The sequence below is a fragment of the Neopelma chrysocephalum genome, unplaced genomic scaffold, assembly GCF_003984885.1.
Source record: "Neopelma chrysocephalum unplaced genomic scaffold, ASM398488v2 Primary Assembly neopelma1_62, whole genome shotgun sequence".
NCBI lineage: Eukaryota > Metazoa > Chordata > Aves > Passeriformes > Pipridae > Neopelma > Neopelma chrysocephalum.
In genome coordinates, this window is record NW_020897719.1 from 694,692 (window position 1) to 708,920 (window position 14,229).

The window sequence follows — 14,229 nt, forward strand, 5'->3', positions numbered from 1 at the left end:
ATATAGTCAGTAATTACTGTCCCTTCTGTTTGCAGACTTTCTCCTCAGCCAAAAGACGCAACACATTTACACAACACTCACAGCATAGTATGTATTTTAGAACATTGACAGATGTTGAAAACAAGCTAAGCTCATCTGAATTCTGTAGCTATGATCTGAATATTTTGCACACTGAATAAAAATATTAATTTAAGACCAAGTGTCACTAACTTCTCCAATAACATTCCTATTCCACAATGACTTCCTAATGGAAACTATTTTGAGCTTTTTGGTCGGTTCCTAAACTTTTTATTGGTGATACTGCATAATGTTCATGTTTTGATGAGAGCAATCTGATACTTAAGGTGACAATTAAGAGCCAAGCACTGAAATAATTCTAGGCACATCTAAATTATCGTATTTATCAACTGTCTTTTTCAATTACTGCCCCCCCCATATAACAAAATTTACTTTTCATAAAACCATACGGACAGATGTGAATTCTTTATCATTAAAGTCCTGTATCAGTTTTTGTATTACTTGGCCCAGGATGACTGCTAATGCTACCTGGCTGTGGTGGGTTGACCTTGGCTGGATGCAGATGTCCACCCAGCTGCTCTATCACTCCTCTTCTGTCACAATCTGCTTAAATATTGCAGAAAGAACTTTTAGATTCGAATATTCCCTTGAGCAAAATTAAAACTCATACAAGTTATCTGTTCATATCAAAACTGTTTTTATTAATTGCTAAGAGATGCAAAGAGAAAGAGGAAAAATAAGAAAAGGTTGGAAAATGCTAAGATTACTTTTAGAAGCAGAGAAAAGATTACCACCAAAAACTACCTTTTCCGTTGAACTAGTCTGAAGGGTGGAGGGGGGGGGAGAGAGAGAGAGGAAAGCAGTTTTCTGCCTTTTTTTTCCTCTGTCTTCGCTGCTTTTCGGTGTTATCTCTTTAGCAGCAGGGGAGTCTTTCACAGCTTCAGTTCGCTGGAATGCAGCCAGGATGTGAGCTTCACTGCTCACACCGGCCCTGTCTCAGGCTTGTGCAGAGGCCTCGGTCCCACTGTACCTCTCAGAAGTATGGTCAGGGTGGCACGGTGGGTCTCAGTCCAGTCCACTTCAAGACGGCAGAGGTCCAGTCTTCTGGTGACGGGCAGGCGGCTTACGGTGGCAAGAGAAAAAAGGTGAGGGTGAGGCGGGGGAGAAACTCTCAGCTGCTACAACCAGCCAATTGTCTTTCCCACTCCTCTTTCCCTGCTTTTCCCAAATTTCTCCTCAGCTTTTATAGTGTTCAAAGGAGCTTGTCTGTGATGTTCTGGCATGTAGCCCTGTTCAGATATTTGAAGAGATATGATAACCATGAACAATAACAGGATCTTCTGGCAGGAAGACTCCAGTGGGAAATTCTGGTGAGAACTTCTGGTGGAAAACTGACACAGAAGTTTTGGTAGGAAGTTTTTGACAGGCAGAAACAATGGCGAAACATAGTTTTTGGCATTTGTATGTTATCTGTCTGTTACACCTTCCCAGCCAGACAGGGGAGAGAGTAAGGTGGAAAACAACTCATGGATTGGGATAAGGCACTTTATTAAAGCAGAAGCAAAGCAAATATTTGCCCGCGCAAAAGCGAAGCAAAACATAGCACGGTTTATTCTCTACTTCCCATCAGCAGCGATGGTCGGCCATTCCCGAGAAGCAGGGCTTCAGCACACGTGACGGTTCCTCAGCAGGTAGCCATTGGAGACAATGAATGCCTGCCTTCCTGCTCCTTCCCTTAGCTTTTATATCTGAGCTGACATCATATGGTATGGAATATCCCTTTGGTCAGTTTGGGTCAGCTTTGGCCTACTTGTGTCCCCTCCCAGGATCTTGCTCTTGATTGAGGGAGGCATGTTACAGTGCTGATGCTGTGCTCAGCAGTAGCCAAAACACTGGTGTGTTATCAACACCCTTCTAGCTACCAGTGCAAAGCACAGCACTGAGGGCTGCTATGGGGAAATGAACCCCAGCTCAGTCAGACCCAATACGCTGGCATATAGTAACCCAGTTGATTCCCTAAATAAATCTGTCACATTTGGACTATTCCAGGGTTTTCATGTTACTCCAAGATGTAATTTCTTTTTAGTAGGATAGGTCTCTCTGCCTGCCTCAGGAGCACATGATGCCAGTAAAGCATGCAATCTTGGAACTAGGGAAGTGGAACCATTTTCACAATGTTTACCTGCTAAGGAAAAAGAATTATCTGAAGAGAGCAATTTGCCTGCAGACTAAGAACATGCTTATTCTATCAGATACAGCTTTCTTATTGTTTCACTACATTTATGGTGATTTTCTTTGTCAAAGTAACGAGTGCACAGAAACAATGAAAAGCCATAACCTGCAACTACAAAGTCTGACATCAAAAAAGGTGACATAATTTTTGAAGAAAAGTAGTTTTGCCAATTAATTACTTTTCCAGCCATTCTGACTTCCTTCTAAAGATTTCAAATTACTTAAAAAAATACACTCACTCCATAACACAGGGCTAACTTCCTGGGAAACCTAGAAGGGGTTGTTGCTCTCCCATCAGCAACTACTCATAGTTGCAGTATCTGACAGGGGAACATCTTAGAGCTTCTCCCATCTTGTCAGCTCAACTGTAAGCTGCAAACTTCACCTCAGTGTGCCAGGAAGGCAGGTGGGACTTGAATTTAGGTGCGTGATGGAAGAGATCAGGGAATGGTCTACACTGAAGCATTCAGAACATTGTCTGAAGCCAACTAGAACAATAGGTTCTGGGCACTCTCTCTTCACCTCTCCTTCCCTCCCAGCGTGGCTTTAAATGACATATTGCTGTCACAAAATCCATGGATTAACTGGCAATTGCAAGCTGTCTTCTGCCTCCTACTCTGTTTTGTTTCAGTGACTGTCATATTAACAAGGTTAAGTGAATCTTATAATTCTAGAGTTTATGTTGATACTTATTTACAGCAAGGTTTTTGATGAAAAAAGAAAGCTGACTGTAGATTTTTATCTGACATGATTCATAGAGAGATGTTAGGATCCTCTTCTCTATATAAATGTCTAGTTGAGTGACAATAACTTTTGATAAATACTGTAAATAATAATATACTTTCTGTAGTGTTAAGCATGTCCACACTGGATGAGTTATCATATCTTATGTATGAATATGTAAGTTTTATGAAACTCACAACTTGACTGAATTCCCAGAAACCTTTGAGACACCCATAGAAATGTTGCTGTTTTTTCTCTCTGTTTAGGAAGCTGATTACAGAAACTTTGTATGTGTAATCTTGGAAGCCAAATTAACAATAACAAAGAATTACGTAATTTTTTTCTAACTAAATCCTACTTTGATCAATACTTTTTTAAATTCTAGTTGGATGATCCAACTATTAGTAGGTAAGTACATTCCTTGAAATGTAAGATTCTATGTATGTATATGTATTTGCATTTTCAAAGGGAGAATGAAGTGCGTTAGGAGACCTGAGTTATCAGATATTAAAGTTCTAATCTACCAACTCCAAAGTACTTTGGTAAATCAAACTAGATCCTTTGCTCCTCTGCAATTTTTCCCATCAAGTTCTAGGCTAACATGATATGGAAAAACAAATGGGAGTATGAATGAAGGGGGCATCTTTGTATGCGTTACCCTAAGAGTAGATCACTTCTCTAGAATTCCTTCCTCTACTCCACATATAACCCTCAGTTAATTCATAAATATTTAGGTCATAGCTTTGTACTAGGTTACTGTATTCCATACCTAATTACAAGGTTTTAAGCCAAAAGCTTCTATCATCCCCCCCCATATTGGTTTATCCAACCTTAATATTCCCTCATTTCACCAACCATCTCACAATTAGTATCTTTCCATTTGATTATTGTTACAGTATTACTTTTAAAAACAAAATATTTATGATAATACACTGTTTTTGCAGCCTTTTAAATACTTCTAGAGCCAATGATAGGACAACCCCCCTTTTTTATATACTATTGTCTGGAAATATTATTAATCTTATTCTGTGTTAGTCATTACATAGCCATTTTGTAATTGAGAATGTAAGTCTTAGACAAAGATTATCCAGACACAGCATGGGAAAAGAGCGTGTAACAAAACGGAACACTAAATAAGGCCTTGAATAGCTTTATTGAAATCTGTATAAATAAACATGCGCATTTCAAATGTAAACCCAAGTGAACTCAAGTGCAGACAAAATTTTAACCTCTGTCATGCAGGAGGTTAGTTTACATTTAAAAAAAAAAACAAACCTCAAAGCAGCTTTAAAATACCAGGATGAAACACCAGTTTTAATATCAAGGTATAAAGCAAAGCCATGTCCAACATATCTCATTTATATCCTGGTCAAATGCATTTTTTTAAACTTTTTAATGCTAACATAAATAAATAATTTACCAAAATGTGCACTCACAGAGTGAACTTTTATTTACAATACACAATTTATAACCTATTGTATTTGATTAGTTCAAGTGAAGAACATCATACTTTTTGCTTTTTTCTTTTCTTAAATTGTTTTAACAGTGGGACACAAAGCAATTCTCCAGGTAGTAGATATGTGACGTGTGCCCCCACACTTTAGAGCCCCTCTCAAAGGCAGTATTGTATACAAATCAACAATACATTCTTCCAACTAGATCAGTGGGAAAGCAGCAAATCAAAAAATGTTTCAAACTGTCACACTTATTTTGGCATCCTGGACCCCTGAACATAGTTAACTGAAATCCAATTCGGAGTTTGTATGCCTTATATACTGTACAGGTTCTGACTTGAACATGCAAATGCCAATTCTCTTATGAGTTACCTTTTCAGATACGCTGTAAGGCTATGGTGAATTCCATCAGGAACACACAAAGAAAATTAACAGGTCTACCTTTAAAGTGACTTTGTTAATTAACAATTTAAAGGCAGGTTATACTGAAAAAATTCTCATCTAAGCCTTATGCACAGTCATTACTATGGATACAGAATACTATTAACTTTGACCTTAATACAGAGTAGTTTGCAAGCTGTCAAACTACAAAAACTGGGGAAAGAGAACTTACAGCACAATTTTAAATTTTGGACTGATACCAGATTAAAATTATGCATATCTTATAAGCAAGATAACAGGAATTATGTCTGCAGAGTAGATTCCAAGAAGCAACAATGGATACTTACATTTAATTGAAAACCTTTTTGTTAATGCAGCATGAAATCCAGAACCTGTTCCACAGCAGCAGTAAGATGAACATAATATTCTGGATGTTCCACTATAACACAAAAGGTTAAAACACCTTTCTCAAGCTACTTCTTCTATAGTGACCGAATTAAGAAAAAATAGGGAGAAACAAAAATTTGCTGTTTCAAAAAAACTACTACTGTAGTTATTTATAACATTTTTACTTGTAGTCTGTGTGGCAGCTAAGGAACATTTATACAGTCATCCAGAAACTAGACTTGGCAGTAGTATTCTTGCAATACTTATAAAATAAATGTCAGAAGTCCACAGATTTAATATTTTAGTTATTAACTCACATCCAAAACAAAAGAAAACATATTTCATCAGAAGAGCAGCAGAAACTTAAAAGGGGTTTATTTGTGATTTCCTATATATACCTTGTGAATACGAGACTGTAAATGCATTAGAGACAATTTCTGTTTAAGTTTTTATTGTTTCACTTCAAGTACTGCACATGTTAAAATGTAATAAAGATTTACATTCTGTCATCTCAGGTTTTTATTCTTAATTTGGTGGGCATTTTCACTCTTTCAATCCGTATCCCCAGTAAGAGAGTCTCTTTTATGGCTTCTAGTTCGTCCCATTAGTTAGTGTGCATACAATTTTCATTTTCTATATCATTATCATTTTCATTGCTGTCTTCATCACTTTCTAGTGGGATGCCTGTGGCAGCTGAAGCACCTTGTTTAGTTTCCCGGTCAAGCGGGAAAAAGCCAGTTCCACTGATTGTGTCCTGTCTCTGGTAGAAGAGCACATATGCTGCTTTGGACTGTAAAAGAGAAAAGGGTAATATGTTCATGAGGCTCCAAACAAAACATTTACAACCCGAGTTACATTTTTTTTTCTTTGCTTCCAAGTATACAGCGTAAAATTACAAAGAAATCTAGACCCTTCACTTAAGTTATTTTTGCATGTTGGAGCAAACCATTTTTGGTTTGTACTGTCCTTTGAGAGAACACAAACTACTATCTACAAGTTTAACACAAGTTTCACGGTTTACTCTTCATTTTTCTTCCCTCAAGCAGAAGATATCAACAGTCCCAATTTTAGAAACACAAAAGGTACTTGCCACTATTTGGTCCTCACATGCGGTGGACACACTACTGTCATCAAAGTAGTACCATTTTCCATCATCCTTATTTTTTGCAAAAGCGGTATCTAGGACAAAAAAATACAATGTCTTAGGACTCTGTATCTTCATGGATGTAATACAATCAGTTGCTAGACTCTGTTACTGTCAAATACTTCACATTTAACTCACTTAAACCTATAATCACTATTAGACTCACCTTTCACACTTTTTTTAAGCAAAGAGAGCTTAATCACTAACATTCCCCTTCTAAACACAATGTATACTGAGACAGGATAGCCAAATAAAATCCCTCAGTCATTTTTTCTCTCTACTTCCAAGGAGTTGCACAATGAACAAAAATATAGACAAGCAAGGCAAAATCAGTTGTAAGAGTACAGTAGCTCTTGTGGAGCTCTTATCATAGAATCAGCTGGGTTGGAAGGGACCTTCGAGATCATCAAGTCAAACCCTTGATCCACTACCACTGCGGTTACTAGACCATGGCACTAAGTGCCACATCCAGTCTCTTTTAAAAAATCTCCAGGGACGGAGAATCCACTACTTCCCTGGGCAGCCCATTACAATGTCTGATCACCCTCTCTGTGAAGAAATTCTTCCTAATATCTAACCTAAACCTCCCCTGGCACAACTTGAGACCATGCCCTCTTGTCTAGCTGAGAGTTGCCTGGGAAAAGAGATGAACCCCCATCTGGCTACAACCTCCTGTCAGGTAGTTGTAGACAGTGATGAGGTCTCCCCTGAGCCTCCTCTTCTCCAGGCTGAACAGCCCCAGCTCCCTCAGCCTCTCCTCATAGGACTTGTGCTTGAGTCCCTTCACCAGCCTAGTTGCCCTCCTCTGGACATGCTCCAGGACCTCAATATCCTTCCTGAACTGAGGGGCCCAGAACTGGACACAGTACTCCAGGTGTGGCCTCACCAGCATTGAGTACAGGGGAAGAATCACTTCCCTGGACCTGCTGGTCACACTGTTCCTGATCCAGGCCAGGATGCCATTGGCCTTCTTGGCCACCTGGGCACACTGCTGGCTCATATTCAGCTTCCTGTCAACCCAAACTCCCAGATCCCTTTCTGCCTGGCTGCTCTCCAGCCACTCTGTCCCCAGCCTGTAGTGCTCCATGGGGTTGTTGTGGCCAAAGTGCAGGACCCGGCACTTGGCCTTGTTGAACCTCATCCCACTGGATTCGGCCCAACTCTCCAACCTATCCAGGTCCCTCTGAAGAGCCCTCCTGCCTTCCGGCTGATCGACACTCCTCCCCCAGCTTAGTGTCATCTGCAAATTTGCTGATGATGGACTCAATCCCCTCATCCAGATCAGCAATAAAGATATTAAACAGAACTGGGCCCAACACTGATCCCTGGGGGACAATGTTTTCTCTTTTCACAGTGTGCACAGCTAGAAGTATAAAAGAACCTACAATTATTCTTGAAAACTCATTGCATACAGATTTTTGTGTTAGAGTACTTGTGAAAGCATTTCAAGGCAATGAAAAAAATTGTCCCTAAATCATTAAAAAGCACCACTGATTCAAAGTAATCAGTACTTAAATCAAAATCAACATAGAAAGAAAGCTGACATGTAGAATGATGATACTTGAAATCAACTTACAATGTCCTCCTCCCATTCCTCCATAGTGGTTGGAGACAGCAATCAAGTTGTAGCGGCAAGGCCCTGCATTAGGATTAATAAGGAACTCTGACATGTCCAAGTCACTGTTAAAAGACAAAACAAAACAAACACAAAAAAACCAAACCAAAATTCAGTCATGTTACTATTTTTAATCATTTTACATTTTGGTGGTCTTCAAGCCCTTTACCTTATGTAACTGTAATGGCCAGTCTTCGCGAACGAAGATTTTTGGGAAAGGTCTTTTTACCTTTCCAGCCTGCACAATGGATTTTTTTTAGGTGAGACACAGCATGCGCTGAACTGAGCCCACCCTTTAATCCTAAGGTTCATCTGCTGGGGCCAAGCGAGCTTGGACAATGGCAGTGAGGTCCTCAGGATGTAGGTTTGTTTAGAGTGACCTTCTCATAGATGGATGGCCTCACAGGGCTAACGAGCTCCATCTGCCCGGGGAACTAGGAATCGAACCTGGGTCGCAGCGGTGAGAGTGCCGCATGCTAACCACTAGGCCACCAGGGGTCTTATACTACCTACAAAAAAGCACATACACCAGACTATTCTGACAGTGCATCTCTTTCACTCTGTGAGAAATGGAAGGGGAACCATTAATCTTCCACATTTATCTATTATTATTATTTTTCCAAGTTCGTATTTTTAACCTACAAGCATTTTGTTATCAATGTGTACTGGATACACACATAGAAACTGAAAACACACCCATTTTACATAATTGCTGTATTAAACACGTGTCCTAGTCATGCTTTTACACCTCTAGCACCAAAATGTTTAGATTTCTTACTTTATTGGAAAGTCAACCAATGTATCCAACTTGTCCCTCATATATCTGCTGTAGGAAAAGCGCTTTAGATGAACTACCAGTACAGGGGGCAGTGACCACAAGTCTAACTTCTTAGTAGCTTGCTGATGTTCTTTACAGTTTGGACAATACCTAAAAGAAAAAAAAATCAATTTTAAATAACTGTAGTCCGTATGTATTTAAAAATACATTACTATAGAGAAATTCAGTAACACGGGAGGAACTGAATGAGCAAAACTCAACCACACACATTTTTTCTTTTGTTACTAATGCTGTTGATATCTCTTCCAGTTTAAAATGTGCAAGTGTGATCACAGTGAAGCTCAACAGCATTCTAAACTCAAAAGTAGCACTCCTCCAATATTGAATTCTCATCTTCTATAGGATTCCCTATATGTGGCTATATGTATTTTATAAAAAAAAAGATGAAGGGTTATAAAACTGACCATAAGAAAAGCCAAAAATAACAGATAACTGTGACTTTTTCAAGTTTCAATTTCCAAATTCATCCGTCTCTGACCCCATCTCGCCTACACCTAAAACCAGATAACAGTGACTACTAAAAAAACTTTCCTTCTTAGTAGGTAAGTACTAAACAGGCTGTGACTTATAAACTTCTGTTCCCTACAATGTGTACTTGAATCTTTCAGGAACTAAGGCTCAGGGAGGAAGATAAGTAAGAAAAATGAATGGAAGCAACTCTTCCATGAAGTGGTCTATGCATATTCTACACCTTGGTATCTAACAAGTAAAAATCTAGGGAGAAGAAAGAAAAAGAGATGAACCCTAATTAAAAAGATCGCGCAAATGTCTTTAAATAGCAACATCAGACAAAGACAAGAAATTAGGAGAACTGTAAGGGCAGGCTGTAATTGAAAATCTGTTTTCCCAGCTGGCCTAGAATATCTAGAATACAAATAGTGCTGGACTAGGGATGATGAGTTCTTGTAGATTAGACGTGTGAAGACCTAACAAATGAAGAAAAATGTGACTGATGACCTTTGGTGAAATGTATGTAGTAGCAGCTGCTTGACTTCTGCAGTAGTTTTATTTTGTAGTTTAAATAATCTGCTTAAAATGTGCTGCAAAAATGGAAGTGCTTCATTTTTATGGTATCTCAAATAGTCTATCCAGTGTTGTATAATCTAGCAAACCCAATAAAAAAATGAGATTTTCTAAGTTAGCCCCCTACACTGCACAAATATAGGAGGATCTCTGGTGACAATGTTAGAAGGTCTCCAAAACTTTTAGGTATCTACAAGAGAAAAATTGGCAGACACTCTTTTCAAACTTAATTCTGAGCTCAAAGTTGATGAGGAATTTATCTGCTAAAAAATTCCTGGAGAAAAAGTATCTTACAGGAACATACTATAATTGTGAATATTCAGATATGATTCCAAATTATAATTTGAAAGAACCATGAATCAAAATCAATTTTTGTCTCCCAAAAACAAATACTTAGGACAATAATTTGAGCGGTTGTAGTGACTACAGACATCCCCCATCCCACAAACCTACCATTTAAGCATATCCCTATTTCAGAGATCAATGCAAGGCAAGTTATGTATTTGCGTAAAAAATGAACAGTATGCAACAACCTCTCTCATTTCAGAAAGGAATATTTGTTTAAACCGCTGCACTGAATTTGTCATAATATTATTCATTCACTGTCCATCATAGTTCACAGACTAGAATAAATTATGTATCAACCCTTCCTCCTAATTTCCAAAGCATTAACTGTTTCCCTTACAAACATAATCTTCTGCATATGGTAAAAATTTAAGTAATGGATCAAAGTAGAAAACATTTTGAGAATCTTCAACTATGATGGAAATAACAAGATTCAAAATATCATTAAGGAATCAGTTAGGTATCTCAGTGTGTGGTTTTGATTATACTTTGAGAGATGTACCATAGAACTAACAATTTTTCATCTTTTGCGCTTACCATGGATCTTCAGCACCTAGTTTTTCCTTTGTTGTGAACAGCTCAATGCAATCTTTTAATTTCACAAAAGGCTTTTTGGGAGGCTTATATTCCACACTTTCATGTTTTTCAAAATCCTAAAGAGAAGTATTTCTTGAGTTAAGAGAACAAATGAAACAAAACTCATTTTAGTGATGTCGTCTTACTAAACAGTAACTACAAAGCTCCTATATATGGAAAAACTGATTAGAAACCATTCAAGCAAAAAGTTTTCATAGCTTCAGATTTACTTCCAAGTTTGTAAGCCTCAGATTTGCTAATTACTTGGATGTGTACATGAAGTTTATTTATGACAACATATTTACTAAGAGTAACATGAAAAAAAGATATGTTAGCTTTTTCTTGTGAAGACTTACAATGTCTCATGTCACATTAATTAAACTGTATTTTTTACATTTAAGTTTTATTTGTGCTGGAAAGGGGAGCAACATAAACAGCTTACCTCTGCTGCACTATCATCAAAATATCTCTTCTTCAATTCAGGATCCCAATCCAAAGCAAGGAAAGATCTTTCTAAGATTTAAAAAAATGTTTTCTCTTAATATTATTTCTTGCTTTACATGAAACTGGATTAACTTTGAGCAAACATTCTTCAAAATGAATTAAACAACGCTATCGTGAATTTAAGATGAAAAATTGAAGCACACAAAAATTCTGCATTTCTAATAGTCAGTCTCAATAACAAATCAATTATTCATACAGAATTCACAATTGAAAAAAAAGATATATCAAATATCACACAGAGAAAATGAAACACAGAAATGGAGTCAGATCAGAATCAAATGTTGCCCAGCCTGTTCCCCATGACTTACCATCAAGCCTAGGTTGCCTATCATCAAATCTAATATGCCTGGTATCATCTTTGATGTAGTTTATGTCAGTATTGCCTAAATTATTGAACTGGAATGTAAACAATCGCTTTTTGTGTCCCGTGAGTGGTTGACCTTTGCAAGTATCCTCAGTACATAATCCATTTTCAGAGTCATTGTCACCTCCAACGGAATCTTCTGACTGGCTGTTTTCATTCTCTGAAGGAAGTTCCTGATCCTGGCTGGATTCATCATCTTGCTCATCTGTTTCCATTTCACCTGAAGCAAATGGAAGAATAAAAAGCAAGAAATGAGGCAGAATGACAATAATTGAAAGACATTAGAATTAACTTCTGTTTCAAATTGAACCCAAAATACTAAGCAGGTTTAGATATTCCAGTCTTACTTGGAGATCCTTCTTCATGTATTCCATTTGGGCCATTACCATTGATACCATGGTCCTTACAACAATGCAGAGATCCTTCAGTATCTTCACTTTCAGCACATGTTTTTACATATCGGCTAAATATAACAAGTGAAAGAAACAGTTAGAAGCAATGGATTTTTAAATATTTACTTTGTTCAAACCAGGTCATTAAATTCTTAGAGCAAATTCTTTCTAATGTACTGCATTTCTGCACTTCTTTCTGATTTATTCAGAATTAACAGTTTTATTGCCAAACATCTACTGTTACAGGCACATCTGAAAACCTACTCCTATATGATCTTACATTTTTGGCAGCTATTTATTTTAAACAACTTGATTCTTAGGATCAGTCTCTCTTTGTCCAGAAGTAATTTAACTGTTCATTAACCGTTTTTTTTACACAAAAAAATTTATAAGGGTTCAATTACAGAGAAAGTTACGTCAACAGAAAATGAAGCGTAAATTTAAACTGGAGTTTACATGATCCCAATTTCTTCCACATAATGACACTAATTCCAGTCTAGTTTCAGAAAGTGTCTACCATGTACTTTTACAACATAAATTAGTATATAAACTTGTACAGTAGATACAGGAGGTATGACCATAACAGAATAATTGGAAAACATTTCCATTTTACCAATTCCTAACGAACAGCTAAGCATACAATAGAATTATTTATCTTAAACTGACAATACAGACGAACTCTCTATTGTCATCTCAAATACTTTTTGGATGAGGTCATGCTAACAAGAAATCAAATTAAAATCCATACCAGTTCATATCTCAAGGGGCTAAAATTTTTTAATAGATTTAACAGAAAGCAAATAAAAGACAAAGTTCTCAGATCTAACCAGTTTGTTAGAAATGCATGTAAAAATAAGTGCCTACTGATTCCAACGATTAGCATTACTCTTAACAAACGTATTTTTGTTAAACAATAACCTTACCACATTCTTAGCAGCAGCAGGTTATAGAGTTTATCTTCAGTATTGTTTCTAGGCACTGCTATGAGAAAAGGTTGACCAAACAGTAAAGAACCACTATGGCTATAGCTAGTGTGCCTGCACTTTTCCCTTAAACAAACAGGAATTATAACTTGTTCCGTATCTTCGGTTCTATTGATAGCAATTTCAAATCTAAAAGAAAAACAATCAGAAATACAAAGAACAATGGTCATGTAAAAGGCTGCAAAGGGGGGAAGTAAAAAAATAATACCCCCTCCCAGTTTCATCTTTACCTGATGTCTAGGCTTTAATCTTTTACAAATAACTAAACAAACTGCAAGGAGACATGAAGCATGAATGTCTTACACATAAATGTACTTACGTACTTATGTACTTACACATAAATGTCATCACGTTCCATAATACTACTTAGATTTTCATCCATGCCAAATATCCTGTGGAACCTGTGATTGTATATATCAGTAACAATCATCTAAAAAGAAAATGGAGTATACATCATTAAATCAGGTTAATGTGCATTAAAATGTTCATTGTTGTGCTTCATGTAAGAGATCACTCCTACCTTATCTGCATCAACACCAGACAAAGCCGACAATGCTGTGCAAAGATCCAATATATTTCCAATTTTGGGAACAACTACTTTGTACTAAAAAGTAAAATATAATTTTAATTTTTTAAGAGAACAAATATACATGAGAAAAAACCCAAACAACTTATCACATGTTCAGCATATTTCACATACTTCTTTCATATTCTTGAACTCACAGTGTGAGGCATGTAAATGAACTAAATTGAATTCCAAAAGCTGCTGAAAACGTAGTAGCTACCTGCACAACTTTACTCTACAAACATACAAACTCTGAATAATCCATTTATTAGTTTATACGATGCTGATTTGAATGTTATTTTATTTTCTCCCTAAGAAGACTAACAGCACCAATTAGTCAGATTTGTATTTCAACAGCACCTACTTATTTCACCATTTAAGTAATATGCATGCCATCGACTACATTATTAAATTTGGAATACAACACAAGTTGTTTATAAAGTATGACTGGGAAAAAAAAAAGCAATGGCAGCAATGAATTCTAATTTCACACGGACAAAGAGAACCTGATGATTAACAGTCTGAATTTCACACAGGACTCTTATCTGTTACTTGCATAGTAAAGACAGGATTAATTAGAAATAAGGTATTATACTTTATAATTAGTTGCCAACTATAGCATGTGTCTGTTATGTCCTTAAGTTTTATAGTTATTTAGACTCAAAAAAACTCTACTGAACTTGTA

The 14,229-nt window shown here is 37.0% G+C and overlaps 1 protein-coding gene across 6 annotated transcripts in view; it reads right to left on the reverse strand.

The window, feature by feature from the left end:
- Positions 1-4,234: 4,234 nt before the first annotated feature.
- Positions 4,235-14,229, reverse strand: part of USP15 (ubiquitin specific peptidase 15) — a 65,107-nt gene continuing 55,112 nt past the window's right edge. For 5 of the 6 annotated variants that reach the window (XM_027682151.1, XM_027682150.1, XM_027682148.1 and 2 more), the window contains 11 exons: positions 13,500-13,583; positions 13,315-13,409; positions 12,920-13,108; positions 11,952-12,067; positions 11,549-11,824; positions 11,179-11,249; positions 10,698-10,813; positions 8,733-8,882; positions 7,916-8,019; positions 6,286-6,374; positions 4,235-5,985 (listed from right to left, as the gene is read on the reverse strand). In XM_027682151.1, coding sequence (XP_027537952.1) covers positions 5,800-5,985; positions 6,286-6,374; positions 7,916-8,019; positions 8,733-8,882; positions 10,698-10,813; positions 11,179-11,249; positions 11,549-11,824; positions 11,952-12,067; positions 12,920-13,108; positions 13,315-13,409; positions 13,500-13,583 — 1,476 coding nt within the window. In that variant the 3' untranslated portion in view covers positions 4,235-5,799. Of the gene's footprint in view, positions 5,986-6,285; positions 6,375-7,915; positions 8,020-8,732; positions 8,883-10,697; positions 10,830-11,178; positions 11,250-11,548; positions 11,825-11,951; positions 12,068-12,919; positions 13,109-13,314; positions 13,410-13,499; positions 13,584-14,229 lie in introns of those variants that run through there. The other variant, XR_003534021.1, reaches the window with a different exon arrangement.